This window comes from Buteo buteo, chromosome 17 (genome assembly GCF_964188355.1).
Source record: "Buteo buteo chromosome 17, bButBut1.hap1.1, whole genome shotgun sequence".
Taxonomy (NCBI): domain Eukaryota; kingdom Metazoa; phylum Chordata; class Aves; order Accipitriformes; family Accipitridae; genus Buteo; species Buteo buteo.
In genome coordinates, this window is record NC_134187.1 from 29,680,432 (window position 1) to 29,694,430 (window position 13,999).

A 13,999-nucleotide genomic window follows, 5' to 3' on the forward strand; every position below is an offset into this window, starting at 1 on the left:
TTACAGGTTGGGAGGGTCTGAGATTTAAAGTCACTGGCCACGTCGTGATGTCATAAAAATCTGGAGTTGAGAGTTATCTTTAGGTTTGCTTAAACTTAACTTAAGCAGTAACTGGTGCACATGGGATCCATTGCACATCGTCCCAGCATTTTATTATCCTGATTACTATTATTTTGGGGTGGGTTTGCGGGGAGATGTGGGAATAAAATAAGTCACCAGACATAAAAGTAAAACTAATTCACACTGACTGGTTTATTGAACACTGGGACTTTCACATACACACTAAAACTCTTTATTGCAAGTTTACAATGATCATGTAAAATCAGTCCAAAAACACAAATAACCACGACAAAAAACCCTAGCTACTGACTTTTTAAAACCTTCTTCTGCTGTTCTTTTTTAAATATGTCACTCTTTCTCTCTCTCACTCCCCTTTTTCTTCTCCATTTCTCAGCAAAGACTCGTCCACCCTTGTGTGCTGTTTCGTAGCTGCTTTTTGTTTGCCTTTTTTTCTTCCTCTCTGAATCGTGATTTTTTTTAGCTTTTTTCCCACATTGCTACAAAAGAACTTCACAGCTCCTTCGCTCGTGGTGCATTTGTAATGCAGAGGGGAAAAAAATACCTACGTTCGCCTTTTTTGTTTGTTTGGTTGTTTGTTTTTTGCCGTCAATATTATCATCACTTCTTCATTAAATTCACCCAACAGAACATTTACCTCTTCCTCCCCCCACCCTGCCCTCCCTCCCCATCCCCCAGCTTTAAAAAATAAATAAAACCCTGAAATGGCGTAAAAAAAACCCTGCAGGTACAGACACCTGGCCTCATGCTATCTGACATGCATCTAAAGCCCGTGGTCTTGGGGGGGGAGACCCATTGTTTTTTTATACGCGGAGGAAAAAGAAAAAATAATAATAATAATAATTATTATTATAATAAAAGAAAAACTACGAGGGGAAGGGGGAGGGGGGGGAAGAACCAAAATATATATATATATATATATATTAGATTCTATAAATAATCCAGAGTCATTCGTGTGCGGGTCTGGGGGGGTGTTTATAACCTGGTGATATCCTCCGTGCGCGGGTCCTGCGCGGCGGCGGAGGGCAGCTCCTCGCCCGCGGCCGTGCTCGCCGGGGCGGCGGGGGCGGTGGAGGCGCTGGCAACCGCTGCCGTTGCTGCCCGTACTTTGGTGTTAGGCAGCCTGTGGTCTTTTTTCCATTTCATCCTCCTGTTCTGAAACCAGATTTTGATCTGTCGCTCGGAGAGGCAAAGGGAGTGGGCGATCTCGATGCGTCGCCGCCGGGTCAGGTACCTGTTATAGTGAAACTCCTTCTCCAGCTCCAAAACCTGCTGCCTGGTGTAGGCTGTCCTGGATCTCTTGGGTTCGCCTCCATTGTAATTGGGATTCACTGGAAAGGAGGGGAAGGAAAACAAAACAAACAAAACAAAAAAAAAAAAAAAGAAAGGAAAGGAGAAAACAAAACAAAACAAAACAAAAAAGAACACAAAAAAAAAAACACACAAGGAAAATCAGCGTGGATGGAGAGAGGGTCGGGAGAGGCGACTGGAGGAGCCGGGGGGGGGGGGAAGTAATAGGCTAAATAGGTAATAAAGAACTTTGGGCAGCTCAAGAGTTTCTATTCTAATAGGAAGGGGTTTCCCTGGCTCAAAAGACTGAATTATTTATGCACCCCTTACAAAGCTTTCGGAGTTTCACACATACATAACAGAACGAGCCACATGGCTAAGGCTGCCCACAGTAGCTCGGCTATAAAATTTATGGTGGGTGTAATTACCCATTCGGAGTCGTAAATCCAGTTCAATTGTGCTAACCCAAAGACTCTCATGGAAGGGAAGGAAATAAAAAAAAAGAGAGAGAGAGGGAGAGAGAGAGAGGCGAGAGGGAGCGAGCATGGTGTGAAAATAAGAGCGGAGAGACAGAAGAGGAAAATAAAAGTTGCATACCAGTACTGACGTGGATTTTTTTCATCCAGGGATAGACTATGGGCTGTTTGGAAGCTGTGCTGTTGGGATGGTCGGGGTTTGGCTGGTTGCAGGCTGGAGGGGCTGGGGAAGGAGTGGTGGAGGAGGTGGATAGAGCAGCCTGCTCGCAGAGCTGCTGTGCTTTCTCTGAGAGGTGTTGGCCTCCTGGAGTTTGCCCGTGTCCCCTTTGGAGCGCGGCCGGGTTGCCGGGAGCCTGGAGACCCCCGCAGCTGAAGGGGCGGTCGGGGAAGGAGGGTCGTGGCACTGGGTACAGCTCCTGGTGGTGATGCTGGTAGCTGGACTCCCTTGTCCGGCTATAATATTCCGGACTGTGGTCTGGGATGTAATTATTTTGCGAATATTCCTCGCATGGAGGAAATTTCGGATCGATGTAGTTAGAGTCCATCAAATAAGAGCTCATGATCATTAATTTCTGGAGTGGAAAATAATTTTTCTCGCTTTGTCGTTTTTCTGCTCCATAAAGCCCTCCTACTAGCTGGCGACCCCGTAAAGTTACTTTCACCATGTGACATCCCCGGCCAATCACACCCGCCAGCCCAGTCCCCGGATAAGGAACCAAAAGCTTCTGCAAAATGTACCCAAATTGGGGGGGGGGGCCGTGGGAGTGGGAGTGGGGGCGCGGGGAGAGCCGGGGAGATGCGCTTCGGGGCGAGGGGCTGGGGACCGGGCTGCATCGGCACCCCCCGGCTGATGGGGGGGGGGACAATGGGGGGACCCCCCCTTTTGGGGGGGTGGGGGGGGTGAGGGGGAGTGTGCAAGGGGGGGGTGGGGGGCACTGGGTACCCCCCCCGCTAGCCGAGCTGGGAACAATGACCCCCCCCCCCCCCTTGGGGTGAGTGGGTGAATGTGAGTGTGCCCCCCCCGCCCAGCTACACCGACCCTTCAGGACCCCCCCCCAAACTCCACCCCCGGTAGCCCCCATCTCCAGCCCCCCTCCCAAGGCTGGGCAGGATGGGGACACCGCCGGGGGGGGGTTACCCCCCCCAACATAACCCAGACCCCCCCCATCCCAGCGGGGAGAGGGTTAAACACCCCCGGGGGGGGCATTTACCTGGAAGGTAGAGGCGGCTTTGCAGCCCCCTTATTGCCCCTGCCTTAAATCACAGGCGGGGGCTGGGGGGGTTGCCCACCCCTGCCTGCAACCAGCGGTACAGGCAGGGCGAGGCTTGCCCCCCCCCGCAGGCAGCGCCCCCCCCCCCAATTTTTTTGCTCCCCTAAGCCCCCCCCCCTTTGCTTAGCCCCAGCCTTTGGCAGCAGAGCGGGGTTGTTTGGGGTTGGGGTGGAGTTTTTTGGGGGGGGGGGCAGCCCCCTGTTTTTTCCTCGGCCCTGGGTGCTGCAGGTAAGGCACCCACGGGGTTACACGGCCACGCGTGTGCAGCACCCACGCGTGTGTCCCGCTCCCCGGCCACCCCAGGCCGCTCGGCCCTTGCTTTAAGCATTGAGCTCCCCATGCTCAACCTCTGGGGTGCGTGTATCTATATATTTTTATATATTTGTATTATTTTGGGGGCAAAGCTGGAGGGATGCGTTAAAAATGGCTCCCACCTCCCGGCGCAGGTCGGGGAGCGGCAAACGGATGTCAACATTTTGGGAGGGTTTTAGCTCCCTCAATTAAAGCTGCTTTTTTTTTTTATCTCCATCTCGCCCTAAAGAGAGGGGCAGAGGAGGGAGGTGGGGTATTCCCTCCTTGTGCTTGATAACAATTATAGTTGAAAATCATAGCTTGCAGGGCATTGCCATATTTTACTTGATAACAATAAAAGTGACACATAAAGTTAACTGTTTATGTTTTATTTATTAGACTAAATGTGCCAGCGGTGTCGAAGGCTTTTGGCTGGTTGTTACAGCTTTTTATGGGGTTGTAAAACGCCATAAATCAGTCACTGCGAAATGGTCGGGGCTCTTTGTGCTCTTGGCTGAGAGTTGTGTTTGCGGTGGCTGCTGTTTCTTCTGGAGATGAAAAGTAATAATGGGATTTTATTTTGATTATTATCACCCCCACACACACCCCAATCATCGCGGTGATTTTGCTTTTTACCTTTTTTTTTTTAATTTTTTATTATTATTATTATTATTAACAAGCCCTGGCAAACAGCAAACGCCGCTTTCGCACTTTGAATAAACTACCTTTAGCAAATGACATCAGCAGGGTTGGAGGATTTAATTAGGAGCGCTGCAATTAAAGGAAAGCAGAACTTTCCAAGGCTCTGGCATCGCCCATATATTCCCCTAGAGACGAATTTGTGACTGGGAGACGCTCACACAAATTCGAGTCTACAGGGTACATATAGGCGACGGGGAGGGTTGGGGGGGGCAAAGGGGGGGCTGAGCCCCCCCCGGACACCAGCTCCACATCTATTTGGGCACCGGGACATGGAATAAGTCATTTTCTCGCTTTATTTGGCTTTTTTTTTGGGGGGGTGGGTATTGGCGGCTGATTTGCAGGGCTTCGCTAATTGCTGGCCCCGTGCACCGGCAGAGCCTGCTTCTTCCTAAAGTTGTAAGTCCCGGAATTACATATAGAAACGCTTATATATATATATATATATACCTATATAAGGTAAAATCCTTGCTCTTCCCAGAAAGGTTTCAGGGATAGGGAGAGAAGGGGGGATGGGGGGGGGGGGGCTGCGAGGTTGGGGGAAAAAGACATGAATAGAAATGTATTCCGGAACCCAAAACATTGATTTAAATATATCCAATAAATTCCTTTTCTCCAGCAATACTTCATTCTGCCCAAACACCTCAGACTCATGCAGGGCTTTGACATTTATAGTTCAGACTGATGCAACAACTTTATTCCAAGGCTGAGGGAATATTGAATAAAGATGGAGAGTTAATAAAGTAATTTTTACCTACGCACATCCTTCCTCCCCCCCCCCCCTCTGAATATATGGGTTTCAATAAGCACCAGCAGAATAAATAAATATCCACAGGTAGTTCTCTTAAGGCTATGCTGGATTTTTTTTTTTTTAAAGGAAAATAAAGCACGAAACAAAACGGCAGCAATCAAAGCATTAAAAAATTCAAGGCGTGAAGGTCACAAACTGGGCGGCTCTGGACTCTCTCGCTTTCTCAGGGGGGAAACGCAACTTTATTTGCACGGTCTGCGTCCCCCCACCCCCCAATTCCCACCCAAATATATCTGGGCTTGAGGACTCGCTTCTCCATCCTCTCTTCCCCATCTCCCTTCACCCCCTCGGTGCGTTTGGGGGGGCTGCCCTCAGATTTCTTACAAGTGCATCAAAAAAAAAAAAAAAAAATTCCCCGAATTTCTTACAAATGGCCCCCAAAAATCCTATTTTCCCCTTTTTATTGCTTGTGGATTGATGTTTCCCCCCTTCCTTTTGCTTTTTAACCGGAGTTTAGAGCTGTGCCTCTTGCTGAAGTGTTTGGATTTTTTATTTATTTAACACCCCCCCCTTTTTTTTTTCTCTGTAAAATAAGTCTGCAGGGACGTGTGAAGAATAGTTGTACAAGAATCTGGCTCTTTTGTCTATAAAGCAGCCCTCCCACCGCTCTCCATCCCTCGTCCCCCCACCAGCACAACCGTGTCGAGAAACACTTTGGGAGGGACAAAACCCAGAGAAACGCAGCACCTCGGCAGAGAAAAGAAAAAAAAAAAAAAAAAAAAAAGGAAAAAAAATTGAAAAATCTCATTTGGGGCTTTATTTCTTTTTCCTACCTAGGATGAGGGCTGCGAAATATAGATCTGGTTACCATCGCGGGGACATTTTTAAGTACAAAGCGCCTTTTTGACAGTACTGAAGAAAAATAAGTACGCATTGTCTCTCCGGATTCATTGTGTTGGCTATTACCATACTGACCGTTTGGTAACCTGTACCTCAGCCCATTAGCAATCTGTGCTTTCCAGAAAAAAATGAAGTACCTATCTACTGGGGGTTTGTTATCCCGTGTTTAATAATAATAGGAAAAGCGGGGTAAAAGCTCGCGGTGGATGAACTCTGCCTCCTTGAGATGCGGGAGGTGGGAATCAATTTTGGAGTGGAGTTTTATTCCGAGCTTGTTTTAAGGTGATTATTGCACAATTAGTGGTAGGAGAACTAAAAACCTCTGTGTATATATAATTTTTTAATTATTTTTTTTTAATAGTTGGGTTCCCTCTGCCATAGGCAATGACACGTAATTAATTAAATTTTATTTTTTTCCTACCAACTCGAAAGCAGCGAGTGCAGAGAAGATCTTTTCTTTTTGTCCCTTCCTAATGCAAATAGACAAGGTCTAATTTATGCAAAGAAATATGCAAATGTTTAATTGATTTTTTTCTTAAATCTGTTGTCAGTAAAAGTAATGAATCGGCCTAAAACGATTTTAATAAGCAAAGCCTGTCACCCAAAGTCCTAGCCTTCACATTTTTCTTTTGAGCCTCTTTCGTCTCAAAGAAACTAATAATGTAAATATTTATCCCTTCATTTTAACGTATTGAAGATGAATCCCTCTTGTTTGCGAACGAACTGAAAAAATAAAATAAAATATGCAAACCACTTTCTCCATCTCTCCCTCCCCCCCCTTCTCACCCCACCCAGGAATTCAATTTTCTTCAAATCTCGTTGAAAGTGGCTTTTTAAAAAGTGGGCGCATTTTAATATTGGTTAGACAGCGTGACCTGAATTTCACCTCAACTGTTTGACTTGATCCAATAGGTCACTGCCAAGGAGTTATTGATGGGGGAACTCCATTGAAATTTCTCTCCTCACAAATGGCCTTTAGATCTTCTAGCGAGTTCAATAACTAGTTATAATGTAGAAGGGGAAAAATGAAGCCCAGAGGCAAACTAATTTGATGTTTCATTTTTATGCTGGAGAAATTGTTGGTTTTTGTTCCTCTCACCTCCCGCTCGGCCCCTCTCTGCCTCTCCAAAAAGGAGGGGGGGTGGAAAAAATAAAAATACTCTGGTTTGAGCGAAGCCCCCTCTTAGCCGAGGTCTGGCTCTGCTAGAAATATCTGCTATTTTATTTATAATTTAATTGGCATTGGCGCTTCAGCCCGGGAACTCCTCGGGACTCGGTGGAGCAGGGAGCCCAGCAAGACTGAAACTTGCTGCTTGGTAGGAAACACTTTTTTTTTTTTTTCTCCTGTTTTTTTCTTTTTATTTTTCCTTTTCTCTTTTTCTTTTTTTCCTTTCTCTTATTCTTTTTTCTCCCCCTCCCCCCCTTTTTTTGGAAGGGTTTTGTTCAAAATAAATCAAAGGCACCAACAACCAAGTTGCACCTCTCCCCTCTCCAACTTTTCCTGGGGTTTAGCAGGACCAGGCAGCCCCAGCTTTCTGCTCCCCAGCAAATCGCCCCCCTGGAAGAGCCGCTCGGAACTGGAGCGGAGCAATAACCCTCACCCTCATTTTATTCCCCGGGTTTTTATTTGTGCGCTGGGTCACCCTAGTTCATGTGACCACATCTGGACTCTTCTCTGGTTTGGTGGCCTTGGGGAGGGTTTTCTCCCTTTTGCTTCCTTCAGATCCGTTTTCTTTCAGGCTTAAAATATTTATTTGAATTGGGGGAGGGTTTATTGCAGGGAGGGGTGTCCGAGAGGCAGAGGAGGACTCAGCTGGAGGATGCTTTTAAGTGATATATATACAGGAGCTAAGATTTCTCCTTGACTTTTCGTAGACAAAGACGACTTATACTGACCCACCGGATAATTGCTGAACCCTGGGTTAAGTTGAAAAGAAAACATTGGGCTTGTATTGGGGAAAGGGCGTGTTTTGGGCGGGGGGGGGGGGGGTGGTGGTGAAAGTTGCAGGAGAAAGTGTCCAGGGGCTGCAGCGAGCCCATTAGCAGATCTATAGCTGTTATTGTATGGGATGGAAACATATACAAACTTGAGGCTGATCCCTCTTGTTGGAGAGAGCTTCTTGCGTGAGTGGTACTTATTGCTCTCACCCCGTGGAAATCTTCCTCCGGGATGACAATATTAATAATTAACATTATTCCCACCCACCCCCCCAGCCTCCTCCCCCAGACCCCCTCGGGCTGCAAATCCACTTCTAGGCTCCATAATCCCAAAACCTTCTTGATGGCTTGGGCCGGGGAGAAGGAGGTGGGAAAAGTTTCTGTGTAGGGACAGAGGATAAAAATTAAGGTGGGGTTTTTTTCCCCCATAAAGTTAATCCAGCCCCAGCTGGGGGGGGTTATACGAGGGAATTTGGGGAGGGGGGAGCCCTGACCCGCTGTTGCTGCAGAGGAAACGTGACCGAGATGGCTCAGCCTTCACTTGCAGGGATGCAGACCCCCTGGCCTGGCATCAAAATGGGGTGGGAGGGGATAAAATAAGCGAAAACTCCCTCTTTTCGGTGCATTTTGAGTCCTCCCGAGCGAAGACGAAGCCCAGTTTTTACCAGGCTGCGCTCATCCCTTTTTAAAACCCTTTGCAATTAAAAATCAATCCCGGGGGGTGCTGCGTCTGGGGACGCGACCCAGCACTTTTTAAGCAAAAAGCAGCCAAAAAACCATGCAGAAAATCCTCTTCTTTTTTTTTTTTTTTTTTTTTTTTCCCCACCTCGGTGTTCAAATGGCCGCGTTGCTCTGAGCCAACCCCTCCCGGAGACACCCAGCCCCCGTCCCTGCACCTCGGAGGCTGCTGAAAGCTCGGATCAATATCCCGCTGTTATTAAAATCCTTGGGTATCCCTTCCTCTGGATGCAGGTCAATGAAAAGTGGGGCGAGGAGGGATGGAGAGGTGGACGACAGGCGTGGGGAGTGACACGGGTGGGAGTTGGGGGGGGGATCCTGCCCCGGTGGGGCCGGGCAGCATCACATGGAGGGCAGAACCTCAGCCGGCTGCAGATGTGGAAGCGATGGGATGAAGGGGAGGATGATGTAAAGTCCCGGTTTTATCGCCTTTCGGGCCGTGTTTTCAACTCTCTCGGTGTGTAAACACGCTCTTTAAACCCCACGCCACCCAGCTGCGCGCAGCTCCGCGCCCGTGTGCGCACCCCCAGCCCCGAGAGCTGGGAGCGGCGCAGGGAAACGGGGCTTTTCCCAGCGGGAATTCTGCTCCCCGGGGGGGGACAGGGACCGGGAGGGATGTCCCCTCCGCACCCGCAACCTGGAGCCTGGCGAACCGCTTCGCCGAGCCATCACGTGTATTTAAATCTTAATAATAATTGCAATAATAATAATAACGCCCCGGGAAGGCGGCGCGGACACCCGGGAGCCCGCGGGACCCTTGTTAGGGTGGGAAACAAGGGATTTAACGCTGGGAAAGGCGCTCCCCGCTCCCTTTAATGTTTATTTATTTTTTTCACTAGGGTACTTTCAGTTTAATCTTTCGCTGTGCAATAAACTATTATCTTAGTTAATCCCCAAGGCGAATCCATCAAAACCTTTTAATAAAACGTTTCGTGGCTTCCGCGGGGGCCTCCAGCAACAGGGGCTGAGGAAGGGCGAGCCCTGGGGTTGGGGTGGGGTTTTTTTGGGGGGGGGGGTGTCTCCCTAAAATTTTCTGGTAGTAAAATAGGGGGAGAGGGTCCCCCCCTCGGCGGTGCCATTAGGATTCCAGCGGCATGGGGAGCTGCGGGAGCCATCATTCACGGCCCCGGGAGCAAAGGGAGCCGGGCTGGAACAAGAGGAGCCGCGGGGATGATATAGAGAAGCAGGCCGCCAGCATCAATCCCGACCTGATAAGAAATCGGCTGCTTCCCTGGAAAAAAAAAAAAAAAAAAAAGAAGGGGGGGAAAAAAGAAGAAAAAAAAAATCACAGCCCGCTTGCCTGGGCCGTTGAGGTTTGGGGGGAAAAATCGCCTTTTCCCAACGCTAAAGGTGCCCCCGGTCCTTTAGGTTTGCTGGGAAAACTGGGAAAGGTGAGCTGATTTGGGGGGAGAATAAAAGGGAAAAGAAGGGGAAAGCAGCCCTTCGCCCAGAGGACACGGTGAGGGTCGCTGCATGGACCAGCCGACGAGGGGTTGTGCAAACTGCAGCTCCCCAAAATCTTCTTTTAAGCCCCAGATCTGGCTTGAAACATCGCGTTTTGGGCTTAAGTGAAGAATTAGGCGTTCGTGCAGCACGCTGAAAGCTTCCCATAAAATATAGGTTTGTTCATACTCCACTTCTCCCCTTACACATGACCCAGCCGCTCCAGCCCCAGCCTATTTTTTAAAGCTTTCTATTTCACCACAATATCATAGAGAATTAATTTCGACAAGAGACAGGTACCGAAGAGGAGCAGACACAGATGTAAAGTGTCAGCTTGAGTCTGCAGGTAAATATTTCCCCCTTTTCCAACATGTAAAAGGGTTTTATTCTGCCTCGGAAAGGAGAGAAAGAAAAATAGCAAGAAGGAGGGAGAGGGATTTTTGTTTGCACAGGACACGTGTGGGCACCCACGAGCCCACGCACCCAAGTGGCCTTTCTTCCCCCCCAAAAAACCCACCCGTGTGCTCCAGAGGGAGAAGACCCCCCCCAAGGGGGAAAGGGAGAGGGGGGATGCTCAGCACCCCTTCCCAGCAGAGAAACCCCTCAATGCTCCCCCCAAAATCTCTCTCAGCACCCGGGGGTTAGGGCTGTGTGTGTGTGCACACACCGGGGTCCCTCTTTTTTTGGGGGGGGATTTGCTTAGATCCCAGATTTGGGGGATATTTTAGCGAAGTGGACTGTTCTGCTGGGTGCTGGGTCCCAGCAAAGGGTGCGGAGGAGAGGAGCGGGGGGGGAGGTGGCACCGGGGACACACACACGAGCTACCTTGTTATTAATTACAGAAACTCATCAAGCTCAGCCTGTAAACCCCCTAATGTGGGCTCTACCAGAGGGACGGTCCTCCCTTCCCCCGAAGGTTTGAGGTTTGCAGAATCTGTCCCCCCCCCAAATCTGTGTCCCACCCCGAGCTGTGTCCCCCCCAGAGCTGTGTTCCCCCCCCAGGTCCATACCGAGGACGAATCTGCTGGAGGGTCAAGGCGGGGGGGGTGGGTGGGAAGGGAAAAGCCTTACAAATAAACACAGAAATGAGTGAAGGGGGAGAAATAGGGGTGGAAAAATCCCCCAGGTGCTGGGGTTTACCAAGGGGCTGCTTGGGCTTTCGGGGGGGGGGGGGGGCGGCTTTCAGCGAGGTGCCTTCGGTTTTGGGGTGGAATAGTGGGAGAAGAGAGAAAGAAAGACAAAATGTAGAGAGAAATATGGAAAGTAAAAAGAGATGGAGAGAAAGGGAGAGTGAAGGAAAGAAAGGAGAAAAAAGGAAGGAAGGAAGGAAGGAAGGAAAGGAAGGAAGGAAGGAAAGGAAAGAAGGAAGGAAAGAAAAGGAAAGGAAGGAAGGAAAGGAAGGAAAAGAAGGAAAGGAAGGAAGGAAAGGAAGGAAGAAGAAAAGAGGAAGGAAGGAGGAAGAAAAGAGGAAGACCCCGGTGCGGTTTGCCGGGCTGGGGGGGGGGGCTGGCGGGTCGGGGGTGTCCCAGCAGACACCTACCACTGGGTTCTCCCCCCCCCCGAGTCCTCCTGCCCCCGGCCACCCCTGGCTGGGAGCCGGGGCCGAAGCTGAGAAACCGCAGAGGGTCGGGGGGGGGGGGGCACGGAGGGAGGGGGGAGCTGACGGAGAGAGGGGGGAGCTGGTGTCTTGAAAACAAAATAAAACAAAAAAATCAAAATCTGTATTGCATACTGCTGACTCCCTCCAAGTTACATTTATTTATTTTTCCTAAACCTACAGGAAAGAAAGTTTCATTATTTTTTTTAAAGCAGGGTGAGCAGCAGCTCCTCTTACCCAAACTCCAGCAAACTCTAAAATCCTGCCCTGGACGCGAATAAATACCAGAGGTCAACAGTAGCCGCTCTCCCTTCCCTGGTGATTATTTTACTGCTGAGAGGGAATCAGAGGAATCTGCTAAGTGCCAAGAAAACATTTAAATATATCTGTGTGTGTTTACATAAGTGTGCGCGTCTGTGTGCACACACGGGCGCAGCCCCAGCTCCGCAGCCCCCCCGCACCTATATATATCCATACTGATACACGCACAGAATACCTGTGCTTATGGCTGCGTGTATTATAAATATGCACATAGACACAGCTCAAGCAAGAAGAAAAGGACAAATAAATTGTATATAAGGGGAAATAAAGGTGGGGTTTATTTCATGTCTGGCCAAACCATGGTGCTTTGACCCTTTTTCCCATAAGGAGGAGAAAAGAGTTGGGATAAAGAGATGTAAGGGATGTGTCCGGCGCGAAGGTAACTGGTGTGTTTATTTTCTTTCGTCCCTTCCTTCCTAAAAGCAGGGAAAGTGGATGGGGAGGATGGATATTCCCAGTCCCTGCTGGGAAAAGGGGTCACGTCTGCCAGGCAAGAGAAAAATCGCAAATAAACACACACACCCCCCACAAAAAAAAAGGAGGGGGGGGGGAATATGAATCGATAACTCGAGATTCAACTCTTGACCGGGAAAACCCAGATCAAAACATCATTTGATAGAAACGCGCTTTGAGGAGTGGATAATAAATCAATAAAATCAATCCATCAATAGGATCTGCAGGGACAGGCGGGCTCCGCAGCCTGGCTGCTGGGGAACGGGCAGGGGGAAAATGGAAGATGATGTTTGGAAACTCTTCCCCACCTCGGGGTGCGGGGGGAGGAAAAAGCCCCAGACGATGGGATGGAAACATCGAGCTGCACCTATTTCAGCCGGATTTCCTCCGTCCTCATCCACCCTCCAATATCCTTTTTTTTTTTCCCAGCACCGAGCTGGATGCGAGGAAATTATATTTCCCAGAGTCATTCTCCGGACTTTAGTTTTTTTTCTTTCTCCTGTCCAATTATGCAGAAAATTATTTTGCTTGTTACTAAAAAGGGGGATTTCTTATGAACACTGTATTTTTTTAATCCCGTAATTCACACCACAGACGACTGGAAGCTCTCCAGGTCGCATACGCAAACGCGAGCAGCATCTAAACTCAAAGTAAATTATATTTAAGCGAAAACCCAAAATATCCGGAAGAAATGCCTCCAACCCGGCATTTATTTTTAATGACCCCCCCATCCATCACCGAGAGGAAGAGGTGGGAAATGAGAGGTCGCAGGGGAAAGAAAGAGCCGAGTTTCACGTCGGACGCAAAAAACTTTCTTCTTCCTCCCCAAATCCGGGAAACCCCCGTGTTTCTGCCCCAGCCAGCCTCGACACGCGTGGGAGAGCATCCCCTTTTACCCCCGAAAAGCTCTGGTGGTCCCTGGGAGCACCGCTCTCCCCAAATCCCCCTTTTCCCTTTAGATGCCTCCAGGTTTTGAGCGACTTCGTGTTATCCCAGAACCACATTTTTTAAACGAGCATCGCAAGGACTTTCCGTGGGTTGGGGGACGATGGGGGGGGGATCAGGGGGTTCCAGGGTCCCCCCAACCCCTGCGTGTTCCCAGCTCCCCTGGGTCCGGGCTTGGAGCTGCCCGATATTTTTTGGCACCGTTTTTTTTCCTAGCACCTTTCCCCACTATTAACGACCGCTAAATAAAGGGAATAACTCTAATTTTCAGCATTTTTTCCTCTTCCAAGCCCGCAGCACCCAGCCAGACCAGGGCAGGACCTGCACCGACCCGGGGGGTGGCGAGAAAAAGATGCTGAGACCCCAGGGCCCCCCAAGGATAGCCCAGACCTGGGGACAGTGGCCTTGTCCCGCACCCGTGGGGACATCTCGCTGCTCGGGAGGGGGGGGGTGTAACGAAAATACTGATTATTTCTGATGCTATTTTTTTATATATCCTCGGAGGTGGCATGCTCAGGGCACGCCCACCCCACCGATGGGGCCCTATAGAGCCCTATAGATGCCCATTGCTGCATAGGGCTCAGGTAGGCGGATCTGCCCCGGGGGGGCGGGGGGGGGCGGGGATCCACCTTCCGAGTGGGATTGGGGGGAAAATTAATCTCAATCTTCACGATGGAGACTTAAACCCGGCCTCCCAAAATACGCCTCTGCATTGGTTTGTGCAGTCCCCGGCCCTGGTGCCAAAAGGGGGGTTCAAAAGGGGGGCAGTGAGGGCTGGGGGGGGCTCACAAGGCCTCTGCAGAAGAGC

General features: G+C 49.6%; 1 protein-coding gene across 1 annotated transcript; it reads right to left on the bottom strand.

Annotated features, from left to right (window-relative positions):
* Window positions 1-249: 249 nt before the first annotated feature.
* Window positions 250-2,560, bottom strand: HOXC4 (homeobox C4). Its single transcript, XM_075049546.1, has 2 exons — window positions 1,966-2,560; window positions 250-1,409 (listed from the first exon to the last, which is right to left on the bottom strand). Exons 1-2 carry the CDS (start codon window positions 2,507-2,509, stop codon window positions 1,054-1,056), a joined length of 900 nt encoding a protein of 299 aa, XP_074905647.1. The 5' UTR covers window positions 2,510-2,560; the 3' UTR covers window positions 250-1,053.
* Window positions 2,561-13,999: the final 11,439 nt, after the last annotated feature.